This window comes from Corvus cornix, chromosome 8, assembly GCF_000738735.6.
Source record: "Corvus cornix cornix isolate S_Up_H32 chromosome 8, ASM73873v5, whole genome shotgun sequence".
In the NCBI taxonomy this organism is placed as follows: Eukaryota; Metazoa; Chordata; class Aves; order Passeriformes; family Corvidae; genus Corvus; species Corvus cornix.
Genome location: NC_046338.1, coordinates 6,012,050 through 6,037,294, shown reverse-complemented (window position 1 = coordinate 6,037,294; position 25,245 = coordinate 6,012,050). Strand labels below are relative to the sequence as shown.

At 38.9% G+C, this 25,245-nt stretch overlaps 1 protein-coding gene across 4 annotated transcripts in view; it reads left to right on the top strand.

The window, feature by feature from the left end:
• OSBPL9 (oxysterol binding protein like 9) overlaps positions 1–25,245 on the top strand; it is a 57,307-nt gene that overhangs the window by 19,585 nt on the left and 12,477 nt on the right. For 3 of the 4 annotated variants that reach the window (XR_005602553.1, XM_039556582.1, XM_039556581.1), the window contains exons 4-8: positions 4,823–4,899; positions 14,311–14,406; positions 16,157–16,204; positions 20,844–20,873; positions 21,701–21,751. Coding sequence is in view for 3 of the 4 variants with exons in the window: in XM_039556582.1 (XP_039412516.1) it covers positions 4,823–4,899; positions 14,311–14,406; positions 16,157–16,204; positions 20,844–20,873; positions 21,701–21,751 (302 nt within the window). In the remaining variant the exon portion in view is untranslated. Of the gene's footprint in view, positions 1–4,822; positions 4,900–7,180; positions 7,274–14,310; positions 14,407–16,156; positions 16,205–20,843; positions 20,874–21,700; positions 21,752–25,245 lie in introns of those variants that run through there. The other variant, XM_039556583.1, reaches the window with a different exon arrangement.

The following is a 25,245-nucleotide window of genomic DNA, read 5'->3' as shown; positions in this document are numbered from 1 at the left end:
GTAAATTCTGTATCGTGGAGCAGAGTTAAACTTGTTTATGTCTAATCTTTAGATGCTATCAAGCTTAGGCTGGAAAAAGTAATCTGTTTTATGCTGTACTTTAACATTTGGTATACGTTATATAAACACATATAATCTCTCCACAGCAAAGTAAATATTGTAGGAACTTAAATTATAAAATTTATTCTCTATTTGGGAAATTAATTGAGGCTGAGAGTATCTACTGTAGCTGCATTTCATTTGCCTTCTTATCCTCATAGAATGGAACTTTTTAAAATCCCTGACATATCTGATGTAGCAGTTTGGGAAGTTCAGAGAAAAAGGGCTATTTCAATAAAACAACAGGGAGTTTTAAACCACAGTTTTTCTGAATTACAGAAATTCTTCAGGAGAAGCAGTAATTCTTGTGTTTAGTACGTTTTGCATTCTATAATTTTCTCTTTGGTCAAATAATTGCTTTTCTTTCTTTGGACCTTCTCTAGGAAAGAGTTCAGAATTTTTTGGTATACGATTATAAGATTGATGTTAAAATATTTTAGGAATAAGCTCAACCAGACAGATCACAAAAAATACACATTTAAAAATATTGTTATAATATTAAAACTCACTGTAATGAATGACATACTTTTCAAGTGTGTTTCTCTGAACTAGTCATAACCAGGACTGTGATCACGTTAAGTATCCTGTGGTTGTCTTAGATATGCCTGAGATGTCACAGTAAATTGTACAGGTGTCTTTCAAAGGATGCACCATAGACACAGAGGAGTGTGGCATATGGGAACAAACTGTAATCTAGCTCATGAATACTAATTCTACTAGAAAAAAAAGTAAAAATACCTTAACTGACATATTCACAGTAAATTGCAACATTTCAGCCATTAATGATTCGTCTCTTGCACACAGCAGTGATTATGCAGCTCTGTGTGGATTTAGCTTCTTTCACGTGCAAATGTTCACTGTTAAATTGCAGTAAAAACTGAATTAATAATTCCAGCACTTAAAATAAGAGAAAAACACAGGCACTGTTAGTGCCCTCTCAACTGCAGACATAGCATTGCTATTTTTGTGGATAGTTGATGCTCTAGCACAACTTGAATTTCAGCTGACCAGGTAACTCTTGCATTAACCCCCCAGACTAAGAACGACCTTTATGTTTTTGAGTGTCACATATTTCTCACGTCCAGGTGTCCTTCAGTGTTTCTTGTTTGTTTTTTGTAATATTGTTATTCTAGAGTCAGCCTAGGGAGAAGCAACTTGTTTCTCTCTCTTGCCCTTCTCTTTTTAGAAGTTTTGTGCCAGGAGGGACCAGATAATACTCCTTTATTTTTGTATAAGCACAATACTAGTGTGATTCCTTGGACTAGATAAGAATTACCTTATCCCAAATATTTTGTCAGAAACAAATTCTGGAGTAGCTTTCACATAGGAATTGAGGAGGGGGATTAACTTTAAAATGGAGCCTGATCAAATAATGGAAAAGTCGGAGTGTTTTCAGGGTACTTGAGGCACAGGACTAATGAGCAGGGCGTTCTTGTCCCTACCTGCTGAGGAAACCATCTGCAGAGACAGAGCGGATATTATGTAGTGTGCAGCACAAACTTCTTAGGTGCAAAGGTATTAGAGCTTTTTCTTTGACCAAAGTTGCCTTCTTTAAATGAAAAACAGCTTGGATATTTAGCTTTCTCTACAGATGGGTAGATAATGATCTCTGACCATTGTGTGTAGATTTTTCCCATAAGTTCTTTTTGAGCGTGTCGACTAATCTCTTTTTTGAATGTTCACATTGATTTTTTTTTTTTCATCAGTGATCTTTTGGCAGCTGTTCAGTTCTAAATTGCTTTTACCATTAGGGAGCTTTTACTTGCACCTAATCTCACAGCTGCCATTTTGATTAGATTTAATATAACTTTTCTTGCATCTTGCTTTACTAAAAACTGCATCCTACTGGTTTTCTCTGTGGTTTTCCTAAGAGTCTGTGGAGGAGAGCCAGGAGGATCTGCTATTGATGATAGATGGTCTGAAATTAAACCAGTGTCCTGAACAGAGAGTGCTTAAAAGGTTTTGATGCTGTGTTTCCATGTAGTAAGCAGTCTTCTCATGGCAGTGTTCCTGGATTTATTGTGCCCAAGACTTCGTCTTAAGTAGCAGGATTGATGAGATTCATGTGTGCTCCCTAAGGATTGATCATGCTATGCCAAAAGATTGCTATGTCTAATATATGAGGGAAAAAAAAAGCTTTTTCCCCTCTTCTGAGCCCTTGTAGAGAGAGCTATAAAGGGGTCATTGGAGGAGGAGAAGTTTCAAAAATTTAGTTTATTTATGAGCATGGGAAAGTCAGTTCCATTTTGGAGCTGTATGGATTGGCTGGTTTCTAGGTCTTCCCTGTTGCTGTGAGGCCTCTCTGTTCTGTTGGGGGTTCAGATACAAGTCAGAATTTGATAACCTTTATTAATGGGCTACTGTATATTGAGATTAGTATTTAACTAATACCGTGACCTCTTTTTGCTGGCAGCATGGAAGATCACAGGAATCCTGCTGCAATACAAGGATTAATTCACTGGTCTGCAGCTTAATGGTTTCCTTTTTAGTTTAAATAATCGTGGGAAAAAAACCCTTGAACACGGGATATTTGTATCCTATGAATTACTTAATAGCTCCTCATTGACTTGTACCCCAGTTCCTCAGTAAGATATTTTTTGGGACTGGGAGATGGTGATTAAAAAAGACACCACAGAAAAACAGAAAACAAACCCCAGAAACCTTATACACATTGAAATAATGTTAGCCACTGTCATTTTGGACAAAGCTTTGAAAAGTTAAAGCCCTGATACATTTCAAATACTGACAGATTAATGACACAGGTAACTATATATGTTTAGTGATGACTGGCATAAGAAGAATAAACTTGATTGATATGTCTGGCAGGACTAGGCCCAGGGACCTGGTTTTGGTAAGCAGAACCAAAGAAACTAAAAGGCATTAAAATTGATTCTAATTGACTCATTCAGCAATTGAAATTAGTGTTAAGGTGTTACCTACTCTGTGCAAAAAGAACAGGATGTTTGTGTGTGCACGTGTGTACAGAATGTGAAAAGAAAAATTATAATTTGCATGTTGCAAAATGTATTTAATGTAATGCTGTCACTGGGCACAGTTCACAGGGCCTCTGTACCTCCATCCTGTCTGCTTTCACTGCATTATAAACTTGTCCTCAGTGCCTGCTTCAGCTTCTCAACTGAAGTACTAGTAAGAAGAGTCCTGTAAGTTAAAAGTTATTTTTGATGAGCTGTTGAGAGTATCACAATGGCATATCCAGCTTTTTAATACTTGCTGCATTTCCTGCAGGAAACTCACTCGCTGTTCAGAGTAACATTTAATTACTTTAACATCTTCCTGCAGACTTTCTCTGAGCATCTGAAAACACTTTGGTAGCCACTTTCCTTTATGTCTAGTTTTCATTTGTGCAGGTTAGTGGTACTGTGACCAAAATACCTGTGGCGATTGATTGTGCTCTATTTTAAAAGAACAATGAGTAAGGATTGACTTGTAGTAGATGGGGAAAAACGTGTATTTTTAGGAAAAAAATAGATAGATTTCAAACTTTTGCCTTGCACATTATGAAAGTTTTGCCCCACTATTTTGAGAGGCCACCTCATCAGTTAGGCTAGGATCAAGTTTCTGTATTAAAAAGACATTCTTAACAATTTCTCACAAACACATACATCACCAATTCTTTCCTAATGGTTTTGTTAACTTGACATAATTAGTGTATATATGCTGAAGTAAACAGTGCAGTATGTTGCTCTTGATATTGGTATAGAGTTATCTTTGGGGAGTCTAGAAAAATCTACATATTTAAAAGACTCGAGGCATTTTTAAGTGCTGATAGGTTTAAGCTGCAGAATTCTCAAAAATAAAAGCAGTGGAAACAAAAGGGTGAGGAAGGGAACATTGAAACAAAGCATTTTGAGCTGGAGAGTACATATCAGTATAACCTAAGCTAAGGATATTTCCTCTGAACTCCTTAACAAATAAGTCAGATAGAAATCTCAGTTCACTGATTCATAATAGGTGCTAGTTCACTTAAGCTTTCCTTGCTTTTAGCAGGCTTCCTGTTTCTTTTAATACCCTCTATTTGAATGAGGAACTAGAAACAATTGTCAATAACTATTCTAAATCCCTTTACAGGCCAGTTTGTTTACAGTCTGTTTAATGCCTCTGGAATCCTCTCTTTTTTCTTTACCTGGAGTCCACTGACTCTGCTCCTTTGTTTTTTAAGCACTCCTAGAGCACAGCAAGGAACTCTCTCAGACTAGTGAAGTAAAAAGGTGGCGTGTCTGTACTGGGGTAGGGGGGAAAGAAAGCAGTTGTAGAGTAGGATTTTCTTTGGTTTAATGTTTGTTGCATATTTAAGATTATTCTTTGTGCTTCATTATTCACACCGACGACCTGTTAGGGGTGTTTGTCCTGTATTATGAATCCATAGCTGAAAGTTACTATGTCCACACTGAAGCAGAATTTATTACAGGTTGTTTATTTTCTTGTAAATAAGAAAATTTTAAAATTACTTAATGAATTAAGTGAGGAATGTCTGTGCAAACTTCTCTTTGCATGTGTTCCCCTAAAGCTGGACAAGGGACAGAGCTGTAACCACAGAAGAAGAAACAGGATATTAAGACAACTGGAATCATGTGCTTGGTGATTTAACAAAGACAGGATGGGTAATTTCCATATTTAGTGTGGACATCAGATCTGTTTGCCTATGTCTTTTAGTATGTAAGACTGCATGAAATTTAACAATATGTTTTGAATAATTTTTCAGCTCGAGATGCAGATGAGAGGGAGAAGTGGATCCATGCTTTAGAGGACACCATCCTCCGCCATACCCTCCAACTTCAGGCAGGTTTCACTTTCAGTTTTCACTTGTTTTACTTTTTATTTTCAATGCAATGAAATACAATGTCATGACTACTAATATCCAACACATCCTGTATAATATCTGACTGTTCTATAGCCTATATTGGATATAGGAAAACATCAGTTTTGGTTCAAGTCTGTCACATTTTTCTTGTCCTACCGTAATGAAAAGTCAAAATGAGACTTTCTTTTATTAACTCATATTTATAAGATATATATAGTTATCATTAACTCATATTTGTTTGTAATGTATATTTATTGCAAAGTTCTGGATTTATTTTTGTACATTTAGTATGGATTTTGGTTGGGTATTTTTGTTGCTGCTTTTTGTTTAAAACTAGGAGTTAGTCCTTTTTGGGCCAAGCCTCTTGTGTGCTTGTATGCCACCTAACTTGGAAATGAAAATTAACAGCAGCATTGAACCTCTTTCTGGATGACAGAAATGGTAAATAGCTTGTGTTCAAATCCACTGTGTAAGCTGGATATCAGTGGTTTTCTGGTACTAAGGACAGATGGTTAGATTGAGGATGATTCTTAGCTTTAGTTACCTAGTCCCAGGAGTTGGATTCTGCCATCCTTGTGGGTCACTTCCAGCTCAGGATATTCTGTGGTTCTGTGATCTAAGATCAGTTTCTGGTGATACTCTAGAGCTGGACATGTCTATAAGACTTGCTAAACATTTTTTTTTGACCTGGAGAGAAACCCAAACTCTCATGAAAGGGATCTGGTTTGTACCATAGAAGTGTGTGGTGACAGTGTAGGAATCTTAAAGCAGGTCTTCATTATTTGTGTTGAATAAAGGTTTGGTTGTGCTTTTGTAATATGGCGAGAGAGTTAGGTGTCTTAACATTTGACTCAGTGTGAAGAAAGATAGACTAAAATCTCTAATATCACATGAAGAGAAGATTATAAAGACTGATCTAGATGACATTTGCCCAGTCTGAAGAGTTAGAACAAACCTGAATTTGCCCCATCCAACTTTAGGCACTTGTACTATCTCAGTCAATTTACCTGTTAGACAATGTGTTTCAACCTCTTTTGATCTATTAAGGACCACTACAAATTTACTAGAGAATAGCAGATCCCTGGATAAAAATTCCCATTTGACAATCAGCTTTGTATCCTTCCTAATGTATCATGGGTATGTTAAAAGTAATCTCTCCATCTGGATACAGTAGCTGACCAGGGGTTGAAGAACCTCGCTCTGCAGTGGATGTGAGGAGACAGGGATTATCTAGAGAACATTTTGTGGATGTAGAAGGGCTGAGCTCCCTCCCAAGGGATGCCTCTTTCCCCATCCTCAGCTTAGGAAGTGAATGGGTTACATGAGTGGTCCTATTTAGGGTCTGAAATGAAGTAAAAGGAGTCTGTGCTGTTTTCTCCACCTGGAAGACTTTTTATGGTTTTGGAGATACAGAGTACAGGAATGAAACACTAGATGATACACTGGTTTTATCAAAATGTACATTTCCATGCTCTCTAGAAATTGTGAGTGTAGTTTTATTGGCAGAAATAGATTCCATGATAGCAGCTAATAATGGAACTGTCTCCCATTACATAACTGTTCACAGTTTTGGAGTTTTTCAAATGAGTAAGGCATATGTCGACAAAAAAAAAATAGCCCAAGGTAGTAATTTATCTAGTAATGTTTGAGGGAATAACGAAAAAACCAGAATTGAGTATTAAGAAACATACCCTCCATCCTTGTAAATATGTTCACCATTGAATGTAATACTTTGTGGGCCACTCCTGTGTGCTCACCACTCATTTTCAAGAACCTTCTTCAGTGTGTGGGTCATGTAACCTTTTAGCTTCTGGCCCTTGTGTGTGGAATCCGTGGAGTAGTATTCGCTTACACCCCCATTCAGGAACTGCCACGGTTTGCCACGGGAGCTGCTGAGCCGACACTGATTTAAGAATGAAACGCGACTGCACCTCCTTGCCAAACCTCTTTTTTTCGTGCCTTAGGAAGAGTGGTCTCCATTCTGTTCACCCTCACCGGTGGGACGTGCGGGCGGAACGAACAGGGGCTGAAGTTTCGGGAGATGCTCGCAGAGCTGAGCGCGGGGTAAATCCTGGCAGAAACATCCCCGCGCCTCCATGGCCGGGCAGGCCCTGCTGGGCTTCCCCCCTCCCTCCCCCGCCGCGGCTCTCCGGGGCCGGGCCGCCCCCGCGCCAATCTCCGGCCGCCTTGTTCGTGACGCGCTCGGCGGGGCCGCGGCCGGGGGTCCTGCCCTTCCCATCCCGCCCCTTCCCGCCCCGCTGGAGGCGGCGCTGCCGGGGCCCGGCGGGCGGGCAGCCAGCCCCGCGCCTCCGCTCCGCTCCGCTCCGCTCGCAGCACCGAGGGATGGCCGGTGTGAGTACGGGGCGGGAGGGGCGGGGGGGCCTCCGGTCGGGGCTGCGGGTGTCCCTCGGGGCAGCCCCGGGCGCCTCCCGGGCGGGCAGCGAGCCCTGCCCTTGGCGGCCGAGCGGCGCTGGCGCTGCCCCGCCCCGCCCGGGCACCGCGGACACGGAGCCCCCGGGGTGGCTCCGGGCAGCAGCGAGTGCCGCCAGGTGCCGTGTGCCCGCAGGGATGCTGCCGTCCGGATGCACAAACACGCCTTGGTTTCAATAGCCTTTGAAAAAAACGGCGCTTCATGCACTTGATCTTCTTTCGCTTTCTTTTCCTTTGGACAAAACAGTCAGACGGGTTCTTCGTGGGATTATTGGCTCAGCGGGATGGCAGGGTCTGAGTGCCGCGGCAGAGATTATTTTCTGTAAAGGCATTTTCTTAGGTTCTTAGTTTCTGTCGCAAACGAAACACGTGGCTGACAGTCACAACCTTTAGGCATCTGGTTTTGTCCAAAATATTTTATCTTTTCAGAGTCTTTTTTTCATATTTCCATGCTGCTTTCAGTCTGCCTGTTCTGGTACAGGAGTGTTCAAGTTTGAAAGTCAGACTCAAAGTTGACTTCACTGTATCAAACACTCATCCGTGCTTTGAGAAACTGTACCAAACCCCAGGTGGTTCATGTGTTGTGTGAACCAAATCAGGAAGGATTACGAGTTAATGCGAGGTGGAGAGGTGAGGTGGTGTCTGTGTGTTCTCTAGTCTGATTAATCTTCCTAGTTTTATTTTTGCCTAAATGTTCTACTGTGTTGTCCTTCAGTATTTGTAATGGAAATGTTTTTGAAACACGGAATAAAACACACTTCTGACCCCCTCCCTCCAAGCCTCAGATGAGCTGCAGTCAAGGAACTGAGTCATAAATACACATAATGTGTAAAGGGACCCAAACTGTCCAGAGGGCTGACAATTAGTAATGTCGTATCCAAAGGGAACAACAATAGGGAGGAAATGTTTCAGACACACTTGAAGCCTGCTTTGTTTGAAGTTTGAAACTGAAGTGTGTTGTTCTGCTTGCTGTGTTTTTGTATGCACTTGTATTAAAGCTATTGCTAAAAATAAGCATAGTTGTTCTAGTGTTAACTTTGTCTATGGAAAAGTCATTGAACAGATGGTGTGATACTACTGGAAATGTCATTCTGAACCCCCAGCATTTTTCCCCTTATCCCCCCCAAGTTGTTACTGTTGTGGCATTAGCAGGCCTGTTGCTTTGCAGTGGCAGCACATGGATTGCCTCATACCAGCAGGACCTAAGGGGGAGGGTATGCATGGGGTGAAGGCATATTGTGGCTAAAGTTTCTTGTTTATGTAGGGAGATAAGTTATCTCACATTTTCTCTAGTTCCTCAGCAGCGTCTTATGTCAACCAGCAGTCCACTCAGGCAGGACATGCTTCTAATTGTCTGCTTTCCTTGCTGCCTGTCAAGTACACCCTAGCAGCACCCTAGTGCTACAAGTACTTTTGGGCAGTGGAATTTGGCTCTGGAATTGTCTCATGCGTTGTAATGGATAGCTCATGTCTTTTAGGACCACAGTAACACAATAACTTTCTTATTTGATCTACACTAAACTATTTCAGCCTCTGAAAGGAGTCTATAGAGACAAAACAACTGAAATTACAAAGTCCAAAGGTGGGCCATTTCTAACCACCATAAAAGTGAAAGGAATTAAGTAAAACTTAATTGCTTTGCAGGTTGATAATTCCATAATTGAAGCAAGATGTTTACTTCCTAAGTTGCAAACTATAAGAAAACTTGATTCTAAGGCTTTGTGCTGGCTGCTGTGAAGAGTGATAAAATGGCTTAAACACTGAGCTACACCACGACTTCACCAACATGTGGGAGTTGGTGCTGCTGCTAGAAGCAGTCCTGTCTCACTTCTAGCAAAAAGGAAGAGGCAGTGTGGCAAGAAAGGTAGAATTTGGAACTTAAAATTGCTTTTCTTGCTGCTCTCTCTGAGTTTATTTTTAATGATGAGTTTCCACATTGAGTTGTTTATGTGACAAGGTAAATGTTTATGCTGACTCAGAAGAAAGAGCAGAGTAAAAGCAAGAGTAAACAGCAGGGGAGCTATTTGTTTCTGGTTCATTTATGCTGGTGCAAAGTGTTTATGAAATGTTGATAGTAGCAGTTCACTTAGTGTCACATTAACCAGGATTTCTTCTGACCTTTCTAAAGCTGCAAGCAAGAACACAAGGTGGAGTAAAACTTTGCTTATATGTTAATTATATTACACTCTCAAGTATATTATGTCAATAATACTACTGGCTTCTCGGTGCTCTTCTAGTGTGAGTCAAGAATGCTTGCATAAAGCTAAACCCAGGCTCTTTTAGATTAAGAGTATATCCAGTATAGATGTGTTTCAAGTGCTGGTGGAAGGGCATAGGGTTGGCAGCCATGCTGCTCTTTTCAGACTTTGCTAACAAAATAACCAGGATAGTGGGTGAGTACCCTAGAACATGTGCTTTATCTACACTGATTATAGATTATAAGGTAAAGGAATGGGACTCTAGTGTATACTTCGTATTTGTGAGGCTTCAAAATTGTAACCTGTGCTTTAAAGACAGAAATTTCCATCAGTGTGTAAATACTTCTGTTTTCTGAACTGTTTTCCTAGAAGATCTGGTAATATCTGCAGCCACACAATCTTTGCTAAGCATTATGTGTTTTGAAAAGTAGAACTTTTTTTTTTCCCCCCCCATAAGAATTGCAATATTCTGACTGTTTGGAAGGCTTGTATGCTTTCCAGAACTCATATATTTGTTTCCAAACACATTCTGAGCTTTAAATATTGCATAAAAATCTAGAAGAAGAAAAAAAAATAGAGTTGTTTTTGCCACTAAAGTGCCCTTGTTTAGTGGCTTACAAGTTGATTTCTTGTTTTTCTTCAGTTTTTTATAAGTGATACTTACAGGCAATGTCCAACTTGTCAAAATCAAGCATGATATAGGCAGGGAATCTGTTTCTGATGAGATATCGTGGATGAAAGGAAAACTTTCTTATTCACTCCTTCAAACTAACTTACACAGGAATTTTTGTTGGATTTGGAATCCTAATTAGATGAAGAATGTAGCAGAAGTGTCTTCAAAAAGATAAAAAAGTCTGCTCTGTACAGCTTTCTGTCTTCCTCCCCCAGGAAAGCTATTATTGTAATGCTTTTATTTGAGAAATATATTTGAATTTTTCTGGTATGCTTCTTCTAAGGATGATGCAAGCTTTTCATCCCATCTGAGTTTGAAAGAACTGGTTTCAATTAGGCTGAATTATTTCTCAGCATGGACAAGTTTTGAATACAAATGCTTTAGAGATATGTGTGACTTCTAATTTGGAGGACGAGGAAACAACATGTAAACTCCCTTGGTCCTAGCAGCTCTGTAGTGAGAATAAGGCTCATAATGTGTATTTTTAATTGGGTTATGTTTTGTTGTTGCCCTCCTGTTTACCTCCTCCAAAAAAAAGGGTTGTGTGTGAAGGGAGTAATTTTGCAGGACTGTTAGGATGAGAGTTGTTTACTCAACTCCACACCAGCATTTTCCCTTTCCTGGGAAAACCATCCTGTCTGGTCATTCCACCTCACTGAAGATCATGCAGATCCCACTGGGACACCTCAGAGTGGTCAGTGCTGCTGGGCCCTGCCTCCTCCTGCAAACACTGGCATTGAGATGTGCCCTGTAGTATCTGGCCCTTAAGCTTTGGATGTGTCCTGAAGGGGAGGAACATTCCAGAAGTTGTGGGAGGGAGGGAGGATGAGGGAAAGAACGCTATGGTACCTTTTTCTCTTTTCCCTAGAGTTCTTATCAGTACGGTTTTCTTGGTGGGGAACAGTCAGACATCAAACAACTTATTTTGACACCAAACTTCTTGACTTGGGAGGTGGTGGGCAGACTAAAATTTTTTTAATTACTTGCTTCTGCAGCTATTTCATCTGTTAATTCTTTAAATTTACTTGAACACAGAGTCATTATTTGAGGTTAATTAAGTGTACTTACAAATAGATGTAGTTACTCAATGGAAAAACAAGTTCATACTACTTCAGACAGGTACTGACAGTAAGATAGGGTCCATGTATTTCTGAAGATCAGAAATAGTCTGGATTCCTGTTCTAATCCAGCTGAGTTTTGAACTCTGCCCTCCAAGGGTGGAGGTGCAACAATATCTGCAGGCAACCTGTTTTGTCAGTCTGTGAACAGGTGAGCAGTGTATTTTACAAGTTCCTCATAAAAATTTGATTGCTCCTTGAGATGTGCAGATTCCTAATGTGTAAGTTTAACAAGCAGTTAAATGCTGTTCTAGTGACACTGCTCACCTTTCTTTTGAAGCCTCACTTACTTCATGGCAGGGAAGAAGAGAAAGGGTCCCCATTTTACCTTTACTGTGGCTTTGAGTGACCAGAAAATCAAGAAATAAACATTTGTTATGCAAATCTGCTTCATATATCTGCTCTTTCCAAATTACTGCTGTGTTTGAAATACTGATTGATTTTGCTATTTATGCAGGCTGGTTTTTTTCTTTGGTATTGCTCAAGTTCTTCACTTCTCCAAGTATCTTTTGGTTTTCAATTCTAAACTATATGAGAACTTAAAATTATTAACCTAATATCACGTAACACAGACTAATAAATTTACTGAGAAGGTTATCAAATTTCTTCTTAGTAACCCCAGAGCAAACTGGTGATGTGGTGCAGCTTTAAGTAGCTCTGCTTTGCAAAATTATTCTTATGTTTCATCTCTGTGCTATGTTCAGCTTGACATTATACCTGGTTTTATGGCTTTCTCTTTACATTGATTGAAGTTTTAATTTTCTAATAGAACTTTTTAGGTTACAATTCTCACTCTGTGTTTTGTGTGGGTGTCTGCTCAGTTGTAACACTGAATGTTTTGATCAGCTTTTCCCTTAGTTCTAAGAGCCTGAAATTTAAGAATGGCATTTTATCTTTAAGCCACCACTAAAAACGCCAGATAGTTACATACTAGTAGTCATGGAGTGAGGACTGAAATAAAAATTAGCATTTTGATGCAGCTTACAGGTAACATGCACTGTAAACTATATTTCTGTATAGTATCTTCAGCAGAAATTTCCTGTATAGTTCACGTGGTTTGGTATATGAAACCTGACCTCCAGAATTCTTAACTGAGCTTGCAGGACCATTTGCTGAACTGATGGAGTTGGCTGGTAGCTGAACTGACAATTCCATTTTCAACAAGGAAATAGAATACTAATATTACATGACTTCACATGTAGTTTTGGTGTAATTTAAACTAGTTTGAGGGAGTATCAAAAGTTGCTTGGTTGAGAGCACTCTCCCTTCTGCCTATTAGTTTTTTTGATAAATTGTTACACTCGGTGCTTTTTATATTTATTTTTTGTCATAGTCAGAAAAATGCTTTTTTTCTTGTCTTCTTCTCCCTGCTTCTTTCAAAACACTATTTCTAAATTTGTCTGGTGTTGACTGTCTAATACAGGGCGAAGTATCTTCTTTTAATACTGATTTACAAACTCATCTGTATGGATAGATTTACTCCTGTAGGGCTGTTGTCAAGATCTGCATACCCATCTGTAGCAAATGAGTAAAGAGTAATATTTTCTGCAGTCAGTGGATGGGTTTATGTTTTAGGCTGTGTGTGATACTGTGCAAGTCATTCCACTACTGCACACAAGTGTTCACACCTCTAAAGAGCCATCAATGAAACTCTTAATGTGATGGCCTGTTATCATACCAAAATAAGAGAAACTGTCTGTTCTGGCAGAGCAAACAATGCCAAAGAAAATGGTACACTAATGTGGAATTTTACAAATACAGGTTGCCTATCTTCCCCCACGTGAAATGTTTTTCCCCACTGGTTGATTTTTACATGCTCAGACTCCTGAGATCCTCAGCAGTTAAAACAGCAGTTGATGGTTTCATAAGAGCTTGAAGTTGTCCTGTTTGAGATCAATGTGAATACAGGTGAAAATATTGAGGCTGGTAGCAAAGTTGTCACTGCTGTGATGTTCTCAGGATTATGTTTCTGTTATAACTGATGTTTGCTTCTTTATCCTTCATGGGTTTTTCCTCCTATATATGTTTATCTTACAGTGTACGATTTTTTCAAACAGGGCATGCTTCAGTGTTTGTTTCACAGTTCCATTTGCATTAAAGGTATTATATAAATAAACCTTTAATGTGTTTACATAGCATATGTGCATGAAGGCAGAAGTAATCAAGAATCCTCTCTTTTCTTTCCTCCAATTAAAGATGTGGTATCCCAGGGGGAGTTCTTTTGGGTCTTTAAGTCAGTGGTGTATCACTTTAAAGATAGGAATTATGTTATATGCTGAAGTGTGCTCTGAGTGTTGTATTATTAGGAGAAACAAGTTTCCAAGCAAGGAAATATAAAGTAATCATTCTCATAGCACTGATACTTTGTCCGTGGTGGTGTATGTGAAACAAAATGTCAAAATTCAGATACAGTGACAAGGATACACATCATTGTAGCTGTAAAGGAACTGTGTCAACCAGGACCAATAATTTTGAACTTTTCAGTTCGAAGGTATTTAAGAAAGGATTTAGCAGTTCTTAGCTAGGGAGCTGGGAGTTGAGCAATACTGTCTGAAATGTGAAAAGTGCAGTTATCCAACTGGGTATGGTTTGGGCTTCCCTAGCTGAAATGTAAGCATATGGAATCACAAGACGGTCTTCAGAAAAATGTGAATTCTCCTTTATATTTTATAAAAAAACTTTAATCAGTGTAATTAAAGAGACTTTGTTCAATCATAAGTAATGAAATACTCTGGTGTGTGATGATTATACCCCCTCTGAAAATGTGGAGCAATTTACTGTTACTGATTTAGCTGCAAATAGAAGCCAAATGTGTTCAGCTGTGTGCCTGTGTTTGCACGTGGCAGGATGAGAGGCAAGGCAGCATTTTCTCAGTCAGATGGCAGGCAAAACCATATTGTTGTTATGGGTTTTTTTCTTCTCTGAAACATTAATTAAATATTTGATTTTGATTTGTTTACTTATTTTTAGGGTGTGGATTCAGGATTTGTTCCCAGTGTTCATGATTTTGACAAGAAACTTACTGAGGCTGATGCTTACTTACAGATCTTGATAGACCAGTTGAAGGTATGGTAACTAAATACTGCATTTACTGTGTTGGGGGTCTGTTTGTCAGGCTGGCTTTCAAGGCCAGGTTGAAAGGAAGCTCAACAAAGAGAGTCAGTCAAGATGAAAATGCCTTTCTCTTACGATTGTTAGAATGGAGTTAAAATTAGAATAGCTCAAACAGATTGATATAAAATGGTTTGCAATGGCTGAAAGATTCTGTTTTATACAAAACCTTTATGGAAATGGCAAGGTTAAATAAGTTAAGTTTCATTTCAAAACGTAATTATATCACTGTGTTGCTCATAGCATTTTAGGATCTATCTTGAGAAGATTTTGTCAAGTGATGTATAATTACACTTGCAAACAGTTTCAGAGTTTGTTGCAGTGGTGGTAGATAATCCATGCTTTGTCCTTGAGTGAAAACATTCTGTAGGAATGTGGTAGAATACAGCCCTTTAAACTTTGTATTTTAAGAGTACATGGGAATGCAAGGAACAGTGAGGTCGTATCTCTCAGTACTCACCTTATTGAGAAAAACACGTTTTGCTGCTGCTTAGGACACTTTTTTCCCCCATGACTCAGCAGGTTAAAATTGCTTTTAAATTGCTTCAGTTCTGCTGGGTTGGAGTTTTTCCCCTGATATAATGTGCAGGTATTGCACGTGATATATTCAGCAAAAATTTGGTTGGAGGGTAGGGTGGAGAGGGGGATGAGCACAACAGCAAAAATGAAGGTAGCCAGAGGAGATGCAAACAAAATTCAGAGCTGCCCTGCAAAGACTTGGTCAGGAGCTGTCTTTGTCTGCCACTCTGGAGCCATCACTTCACTGACAGAAGGTATTTAAATCTTTACACCTTCTAATTGTTATTTCAGGCCAGCTGGGGGGAGGGGAATAGAAATTAATTAATGATGAAAGATGAGTCAGTTTGAGAATGGGCAGAGACCAAGATCACAGTCTTTTTTTAGAACTAGAAATCACCCCTCAAGGGAAAGGGAACACATGAGTAGGTTTGAGGGAGGCAGTTGAGTGAAGAACTGCAGCTCACTTCCTAAAAATTACATCCTCTTCTCTGAGCAAAAAGGGGGATGTGACAAACTTTTAACATTATCTGTAATCTTTTCTCTTCCTTGAACAACTTCATGGTTGTGTGTGCACTTTAGGGTGCCCTCAGAGGCCTCTGTTAACTCTTTCAGCTCAGCTTGTGTTAAATGCATGTGCAAACTTTTCAGTGAGGGTTTGTTTCACTTTGCTTTGTTGCATCTCATATCCCACTTTTAAGAAAATAAACATAAATTAATGCTAGAAAGTCATATCTTCCAAAAAATATGCTTACAAATCTTACATGGTTTGAATCATGTACCTGAATCAAGGTACCTGGAAGGGTTGGTGAGGGTTGAGGCTCATTTGGTTAAATGCCCCAAAGGTTTTTGCTGAAACAGAAGAAAGGAAGCTGGAGGTGTTCTGATGAGTTCGCTTGTGTTACTTAACTTCTCCTTTTTGTTCAAATTATGGTAGAACCATGCCAAGCTGAGCTGTGAGATTTGATCTCTTACAGGATGGGATGATGTGAGAAATTAGTTACAAATTTGTTATATCACAAATGCTGTAAAGAAATCTCAGGCCAAAACTGCTTTGGATCCTACTACCAGGGTTGTATGACTTTAATACTTATTAAATCTTTTTGGTTTTAAAATGTTGGTGGTTTTGTCTGATTTTATATGGAAAAATAACACTTTCAGTATTTTCACAAGTATCTCTTTCTTTTAGCTCTTTGATGAAAAACTCCAGAACTGCAAAGATGATGAACAGAGAAAAGCAAGTACATTTTTTCTTAAAAATTGCCTGTTTGTCAGATGGTTTTGTGCTGTCGTCTATAGAAATACAAAGTACACATTTATTGAGTTGTCAAAATCACTTGAAGCAATTTGAGTAACTGATAACATTTGTGTTGTGACTAAGTTGCAAACAAAAATTTTGCTAATACTGGGTGTGATAACATTAAAAAAGTTTCAGTCTGTCAGAAATAATTGCTCCTCTGCTATCCAACAGTTGAAATAATTTTAACTTAAATTTGCTACTTTTTAATCTTTAACGAGGATGAGTTGGTGGGAATTACAAAGCTATTCTGAAGGAAAAAAAAAAAATACTCCTAATCGTGTATTTCACATAATCAGTCTGCATCCTGTGTAAGTCTGTGGCACATTGGAAATCTGAGAATACCACAATTCATTCACCTGAAGTGAGGGTGCCAGAAATGTAGTAGTGGGGAGCACTGCTCTTTTAGCAAGGGTGTAGTTCACTTAAGTGCTGTGTATTCTTTGCATCCCCTCCTGTTCCATTCCAAAGTCTGCTTTGTAGGTCTGAGTTCAAGCACTGTTCAGGAAAGGCTGGCACATACCTTGGTGCTATGGGTTTGGCATTAAGTGTCATGCTGGCTTCATGTATTAATTTGTGTGTGTGGAGGAAGGATTTAACAATTCCTTATGAAAGGTTTATTACAGAGGAGTTGCTTTTTTTCAGCAAATGCAGTAATTTCAATATCATAAAGTAGTGGTGTGTTTCATCCTGGTTCCCTCCCTCAGTGTCTCTTGTGAGAAATAAGTGTTCTCTTGGTGTTTGGTTCCTGTTTTGAAAACTGTTTGATGCTTTCTGTGATTAATTTACTTCTTTATAATGGTTGTGAACTTTCAAGTGTTATTCATCTTGCCTGATGTGCTAGGTGGTGTCTTGGGGAGCTCTTTCTCATGTACAGGCTTTTTAAAGGACTTTGAAGTACATCTCTCTGTGTGTTTAATCTGTAGACAACTGACCATAACAGTAAGGTCTAAGGATTTTGTATTTCTCCTTCAGTGTGTCTTACTGGGAAGAGTTGTCCTTCAATTTTGACCTCCCTCCAGATGCTACTTTGCAGATCAGGCAGTACTTTGCTTTTTTCCTGTGGCAGTGCTCCTAATCCCTAGAGATTTTCCACATGTTGTGCTGACTTCTTTATTTATCTCTGCAAGGTATCTGTGGTACAGATGGATTGACTTTATAGAGAAAGGAGGAGGCTCATTCAGAAGAGGTCGGCTTCCTCTGGTTTTAAATCTTGATGAGGGTTTCTATTACAGATTCCATTTATTCTCTATTAAAAATGAAAAAGGCTTGACAAAGCACTCTTTTGATCACACCTCTTCCTGTACTGAGAGGTTTTTTGATATGGTATTTAGCAGTTTTCCTATTTGTTTATGGAAGTATGGTTCAGCTATCAGGTTATGAGCTGAGTGTAATCTGCAGGATACTTCCATCAAACCCATAGTTCTTTCCTCCAAGCGAACCAGTTTGGGATATTTAAGTTTTAAGTGCTTCCCAACCAGCTGAGTGCTGTTCTGCAACTGTTTATGGCCAGAGATTTCAAACCCAAGCTGTTGTTTTTGCAAATTCACAGAGCATTGGATGAGCTGGCTTTTAGTTACAGAATATTAGGTCTTTTGAAGATGATGGCATAGGATATAGGTATTCTGAGATGCCTCAAGATCTCCTGGTTATCTTCCTTCTGAAGCGTGGTTGTCTCTTGAACTTGGATGGAGACAGAGCAGATGTAGATTTGATGAAAATACAGGGATTTTCATCAGTTCCCTGTGCTGCATTGCTATTTCTAGCAGAAGTGCAGCTAGCAGGATATGGTGGGATCATGCACAAGCAGCAGTGCTGCCAGTTCTGCTGAATCTTCTGGTGGGGTACAGTGTTTGTATCTGAAGGAAAGGAGGGGGTGTCATCTGTGGGTACTGGTGTTTCAAGGTGAAGACAAGATAGGACCTTGCTTTCTTACAGTGTGAACGATTTTACTGGTGAGAACTCCAGGAAAGCTTTTCTGTTTAGTTCTGTGTAGTTAACTTGATCACACAGCAGGGAAAGTAAAACTGAGGCACTCAAAGGCATCAGAACAGCAAAGAGGTGCATATTTGCAGGCTGGAACAAAGCTGACAATTCTTAACAGGATTTGGGAGGGAAGTGTAGCCTGCTTAAGCTGTTTGGTTCAAAACAAGCGCTTTTTGTGAAGTAAATCCAAGGCTGAGCACACAGATTTGGGTTGCACCTTACAGATTTGAACCATGAGTCAGCTACCCCTACGTGCCTCTGCTGCCTCTCTCTGCTGGATAAGCTGATCCCTCTGTAGTCACATGATTGTTGAATGAGGCAAAAATCATGTTGGATGAGATAAAATTAGCTTTCTTAGTGATTTCCTAAAAATTTAGATGTCAAGGAGATGCAATGAGCAGCAAACAGAGGGAGTAGTTTCAGCAGCAGCCTGCAGTTTGATTAGATTATATATAGGAAATTGCATTCTGCAGTTGTAAATCTGCATTCTGCAAATGTAAATCTGCAGGAAATTGATGTTTCAGATGAAAAATATGTGTATTCATTACCTAAAACTAGGGGAACTGTCTAACTAAAATTTTATCTTCATCAGTTTTCAAAGACTAGGGATGTTGAAAAGAGACAATTATGATAAGTGCTAGTAGTAAATGGTATTTGATTTTTTTATTTAATTGGTAACATGTTTTATCTTCAACACACTTGCTTATGGTTTTCCTTACAATTTTGTAGTGTCTAAATTATCAAATTTGTGTGTGCTGTCTTCTTGCAAGGTGGTCACAAAGCACAAATGTGATGGAAAATACTGGATCAATGCAAAATGTTACTGCTTAATTTGGCCAGCTCACAAAGGATTCAGTTCCATAGAGGAAAAAACTATGATTGTATAATTTGTGGAAAAGCCTTAGAAATCTGCTTGCCCTGAGGTTTTTTCTCTCTTGGATCTTCCATGTGATCTTTGACAAAATTACCCTTTTGTCTGTACCTGTGTGTAAGAATAACAATGTCTTAGTGTCCTGGTTGGAAAATTACAGATGGGCGGGGAGAAACCAACATCACTGAATTGCATCACATGGCCTGAGATCGCTTTCTTATTTTCAGCAAAGGTGATGTCACTGAAGGAACTGAGATCTCAGTTTATTTGGTTTGTAAATATAACATGTTGGGGAAAAAAATGGGTAAAGAATGATCAAAGCTGCTGATGACTGCTTCCAGTTGGCTGTAAAGCCTCGAGACTGCATGATTTCCTTCATCTGCATCATCTTTCATCTAACAAGATTTGTGTGTTTGGGTACATTGCCTATTCTTATTTTGGTGCTAAAAGGCTCAAAACTTCTATGCTGTCATATTTAAAATGCTTTCTTCGATATGTGCTGATAAAATTTAGACTGGAAGTATCGTAGAGATGTGAAAAACAAAGCCAAGGATTTTTTAGCTGTTGGCATGTTTCTCTGGTAGCAACAGGAGTAAATATAACATAACTTCATGATATAACACCCCTCATATGATACATCCTAAATAAACATGGTCCAGTCTTTCCAGTAGGAAAGGCTGAGTCTGGGTTCTGTTTGGCCAGCTCTTGCCAATTAATCCTGAAGAAAATGTACAGCATCCTCTGAGTAGTATCTAGAGCACAACTGAAAATCTTCCCCCAGGAATTGCCTGAGAGGCTGTCACTGCATTTCTTTTCTTTTTAATCCACAAATTGGGACTGTTCATTCCTGTAGATTTATAGCTGCATGTTCCTCTCTTACAGTGTAAGCTTTGGCTTGCAATGCCTGGTGGGGGAAAAGGATCCTTTACACACTTTGATTATTCAAGAATCAAGAAGATTGTTACTCAAGTCACATGAGACGCTCAAATTAATCAAAACAAAGAGGTCCTGTAATTGCATTCGTAGAGGTTCAGTGCTGAGTCCAGTTTAGTGATTTTGCTTTCTGCAAACAGAGCCGAGGACATCAACAGGAAGCATCTGCTCCTGAACCAGGTCACGCTGATGTGGAACATGGCATGCAGATGCCTTTTGCATGCCTGAGGTGCAGTTCCACACAGGAAATCTTTATGAACCAGTGTTTCTAGATAAAATTAAGTAGGCAGATTTCCAGATGCACTTTTACTGGAGGCATAGAAAGAGCATGTGTGCACTGTTACTTTCCGTGATTTGTTTTAAACTGTGCTTAACTGCAAATATTTATTGTACTTGAATGATGGTGATTTCATGTAACAGTGTTGAAATGTGCCAGCATTCAGTGCAGTTTATAAGGATACAAAGTGAACTTAGGATCTCCATGCTGCATTTCATTTTTGTTGATGTTATGCAAAAATGAAGTACAGATTTTAATGGGTAGGTATGTATAATGTCACTGTTTAGAAATTCCTAACTTTGTCATCTTTAAGCTTTAATTATCAGTTTGACTTCAGTCTTGTCTTGAAAATTGTCTACATATGGAAATAGTCTTTCACATGTTGGTTAAGGGCTTTTCTCCCTCTCCCAATTTCAAATTAAAATACTGTGTTTATACAGTATTTAGGTCAAACCAGATGCTGGAAATTTAGTCTTTAACCACACTATTTTGATTTTTTTTTTTTTTTACAGAAAATTGAAGGTCTCAAAGAAACAACTAGTGTAAGTTTCTTCAATTTTTGTATCTATTATATAAAGATTCTGAAATTCACCTTATTTTCTTGGGAAAGTTTTCAAAGCCTTTTTACAGAAAAATGGGAATCCATATTAGGTCCAACATCGTGATGGCAGAAGCAGCCTGGTTCTGGTGCTGTGTTCAGGTTTCTGTCTAGCACCTTGGAATCATGGAATAGTTGAGGCTGGAAGGGGCCTCTGAAGATCTGAGCCCCATTCTTGGAGCACCATCAGCTGGAACAGGTTGCTCAGGACCAAATCTAGTTTGGCCTTTCAGTAACTCCAAGGCTGGAGGCTCTACAGCTTCTCTGGACAACCTCTTCCAGTGTTTGATCATCCATAAAAGAATAAAAGGTGTTTTCTTCTGTTCCCAATGATTTTCCTGTGTTCCTGTTTGTGGCCATTGCTTGTTCTGTCACTGGGCACCACTGAGAAGAGTCTTGCTCTCTCTTCTCCTGCCTTCCCAGTCAGATATTGATGTCCCTTGATAAGGTCTCCCTGAGCCTTTTCCTCCTCAGATTCAAGCAGCCCAGCTCCCTCAGCCTCTCTTGCCATGACAATTTACCTGCCTGCAGCACTGGGAGTTTGGAGCTGACCTCCATTTCACCCTGACTGCCTGGCTTGTGTGTGGCTTTGGAAACTTCAGTTTGCTGCTGTTGTGCCTTCATCTCTGGGGAAAAAAAGGGGAAGGGAAAGTAGGGGTTCTACAGAAGTGAGTGTCCATTTAATTCACATCCAATATTCTGTATAACTAATAAGTACAAAATATTAAGGGATAGTAATACAATTTTTTTCTGATATTTTTGTTTTCCTAGAGCATGGTAGAATCAATAAAACACTGCATTGTGTTGCTACAGATTGCTAAGGTAAGTACACAGTAAAGTATTCTGAATTTTAATGATACGGTATTAATCTAATTTAAACCTAAAAGTGCCTTCTATATGAGCCAGGAACAAGAAGACATTATAAGTTGATTTATGCTATTACTTTAATGAAGTTTCTGAAATACTGAGTTCTGTAGCAGGCAGTCCTGTTAATGCTCATGGTAACAGTCATGTTGGTTCAAGTTTTCTTTCAGGTAAACTTTCTTTTGCAGAGTTTGCTATTAGGCTAAAGAAGAACTTAGACAAATGTCAGGGTGCCAGAACAGAAACTTAACAAAACTCTTCTTTCTGCTTCATTTGAGAGTGTGGCTAACAAGTAAAAAGGAGAGAAACATGATGTTAATAACTGAACTGGTTTGGCAAGGTCTGTCCCAGTCTGAAGTTCAGGATGATGCTGGAACTTCCTGAAGTTAGACTTGTATTGGGAATGCAGTGTGGGTAATGCAGCTAAGCTTTTCACCCACATTTCATTAGATTTTAGAATTTGGGGAGTTTTGGATTTACTTTTTGTCAAGTTCTGCCCTTACAGGTTTAGCATTCTATATTTAGGATATAGATATGTTAATTATGAACTGCTGATTTATATCTTGTGACCAAAGTGGAGGAAGGTGGTATTTTGCAAAGAAATAAAGGTATTTTCAGAATTTCAGGCTGATCTAATCAGAATACATTCTGATTTATCCAGAAATAAACCTGGGCTCTTCAATTATTTTTTTTTTCTGTGATCTAGATCAACTATTTTTTGTAGCTTTTGAACGCAATATTGCTGTTTGTCTTCATTTTAGATGCCAGATATGTTGTACAGAATTTTGAGTGCAGTGAAAATTGAAGTATTTAGAATCTTACAGGATCAGAAGTAGTTCACTAAAAGGATCAGTGCATGTTTTGTGAAATTCAGGTTTCATACCTACTACTTAAGAATTCTGAAGAAAACGTTTATTAATTAGCAGGTTTGTACAAAACCAGAACTTCTTTACAAGTAGTAGGGTTGAAACATTGAAATAGTTTTCTGCCACATGAATTTGGAGCTAGAACAGTCTTTATTTAACATGCAGTGATGCTACTTCAATCCTTCACTATAGTGCCAGCAAGAAAAGCCTTGTCAGTATTTAATTTGTTGTTTTAGTCCTGGGTATATTTAGAGGTGTTTTAGTACAGTGAAGTCAGTAGATACTATATGCCATTTTTCAGGGACTTGATGGAGTCAATTGTAGATAGATTAGATGGCAATATACTGATTTTCTTAGCTATACGTGATTTGCTGTATTGAGGAGGCTTGTTAGAGAAACTGTGCAAGGAATTCCTAGCTCACTTTTTCTTAATTGCTGTATAAATGTATCTAATAGTTCTTATTTTCACAGAACTTTAATTCCTATGAAATTTTAGTGTTTTTAAAAAGCTCTGCTATGTAATTAGCATATGTGAAATTGCAGAATTATAATCTGCTTTTTCAGGCTGTTGATCGGAGCTGATAATAGGTGGCTGAGTCATCTTTCTTGTTTCTGTTGACTGTCAAATCCTGTTTCTGCTCTGTGTGAGTTTATTGGGAGTTAGGCAAACGTGACCACTTATCTTATGCTGATGTAAAGTGTATTTTTGAAGTTCTTTAGGTGGTTGGCTTATAATGGACAAAACTGGTAGTGGCAGATGTAGTCATTTAGATCAGGTTCAGTACTTTACTGCACTGACTTTCATGTGAATGTGAAGGTAGGTGGAATATGAGTCCCTCAAAGGTGCTAACACTTGCTTTTTGTTGCACTAAATCAGACCTTGAAGTCCTTCTTTCAGTACCACTAAATATTAACCAATGTACATAGATGAGCTTACCCACTAAGGAGTGGGGTTTTATTGTTTGATTTTTTGCTAAACCATATCTAAAGCTCTTTTGGAGCTGTTGAAGACAAGGTGGGTTAAAGGGGTGCCTTATGCACAGCTAATTGGAAGATTTTGATCTACATTAGTGAAAAAAAATTTTCCACTACTTTAATGACCTATTTTCCTGCTTCTTCTCTTCACCTTCTTTCTCAGGCAACTGTAGTTGTTGACTACAAGGGAATTCTGTCATGATTCCCCCGCCACCTTTTCTATAAACTGTGTTGGTATCCTGATTTCCTACTGCTGTCAAAAATTTATGATATGGGGGGGTTGGAGTTTTTTTTCACAGTTCTGCAAATTGCTTATGTATGATGCAATCTCTGTGTAAAAATGTGTCATGCCTGACTGTAGCTTTGTGCTCTTCAGTAGAGAACCTTTTAAGATTCTGCAAGTTTTTTTCCCAAGGCTGTAGGGCAAGTGTGGCTGCTGACTGACACTGCTGAGAATAAATCATCTTAACACCACCCTGCACCCCGTTTTTACTTCTACAGTGCCTTTCTCATTAGGAGACAGACTTGCCAATCTGTGTACCTTGGCAGTGTTACCATTTCTCTACATACTTAGAACTTTCTGTTTCCAACACAACAGCCATTTCTTATGTGGATTATTTTGGAACATTGAAGCAAACCTGTGTTTTTGGTTGTTTGAGTTTTGTTTTGTTTTCTTTTTTTAATTGTGTGTTAAGTTGTTCTGTTTCATGGATTCTTACCTGTCTTAGTATTTGGAGAGTTAAATTTTCATTACACTTGCTGGTAAATCAAGTGTGTAATTATGCCACTCGTACTGAGGTGACCCATGACATTTTCAAAATAATGTAGTAAATACCAGCTAAACAGGAATATGTTATAATACATACACTGCTTATCAAAAAGCAGTCAAAATAAACAAAGTGGGATGGGCACGTGGAGCATTTGGCCTGTGTTGTTCCCTTTGAGTGTGTGGCACTTGAAGATGTCCAGCTTTGCTGATGTGTGTGATATAAAGTACATGTAATGGTCCACCAGTGATGTGTAAACCTTATATATGTGTTATGAAGTAGCTTTTATAATTTAGATACTTAGTTTTGCATCTTTCCCTTCTCTTTTTCACTCCATTTCCAGCAGTCTTGCCTGCCCAGTTGTGTGGAATTTCTGCCTTCCTTACATTAAGGTGCAGCTAGTGCATTACTGAGGTGCCATAGTAAGCATCAGTACTCATGCAGCATCTTTGTGGTTTATTTCTTGGCTCTTAGAGATGATGGACACAACATGGGGGGTTTATGTGCTGGGAAAAAAATGATGAATTTTGTAAATTTGCAACACAGTGGAACTTGTTGCCCTTGGTGTTCTTTTTGTCACGGAAAGCCAGGCTTCAAAAATGTCAACGGGCAGACATGAAATTTGGACAGCCTATTGCCAAATGTATAAGCTAAGGAAGGATGTATTAAGTATCAAAACATAAATATGTGCCAACTTTCTTAGTACTACTTACTGCCTTTTTTTTTTTTTTAATTCCTTTAAAATGTAACTGGAAATCCAGGGAAATACTCTGCAGACAAGTCTTAAGGTTCACACCAGGCAAGGCTATGGATTGATGTACTGATTAACTTTGCAGCAGAAGGG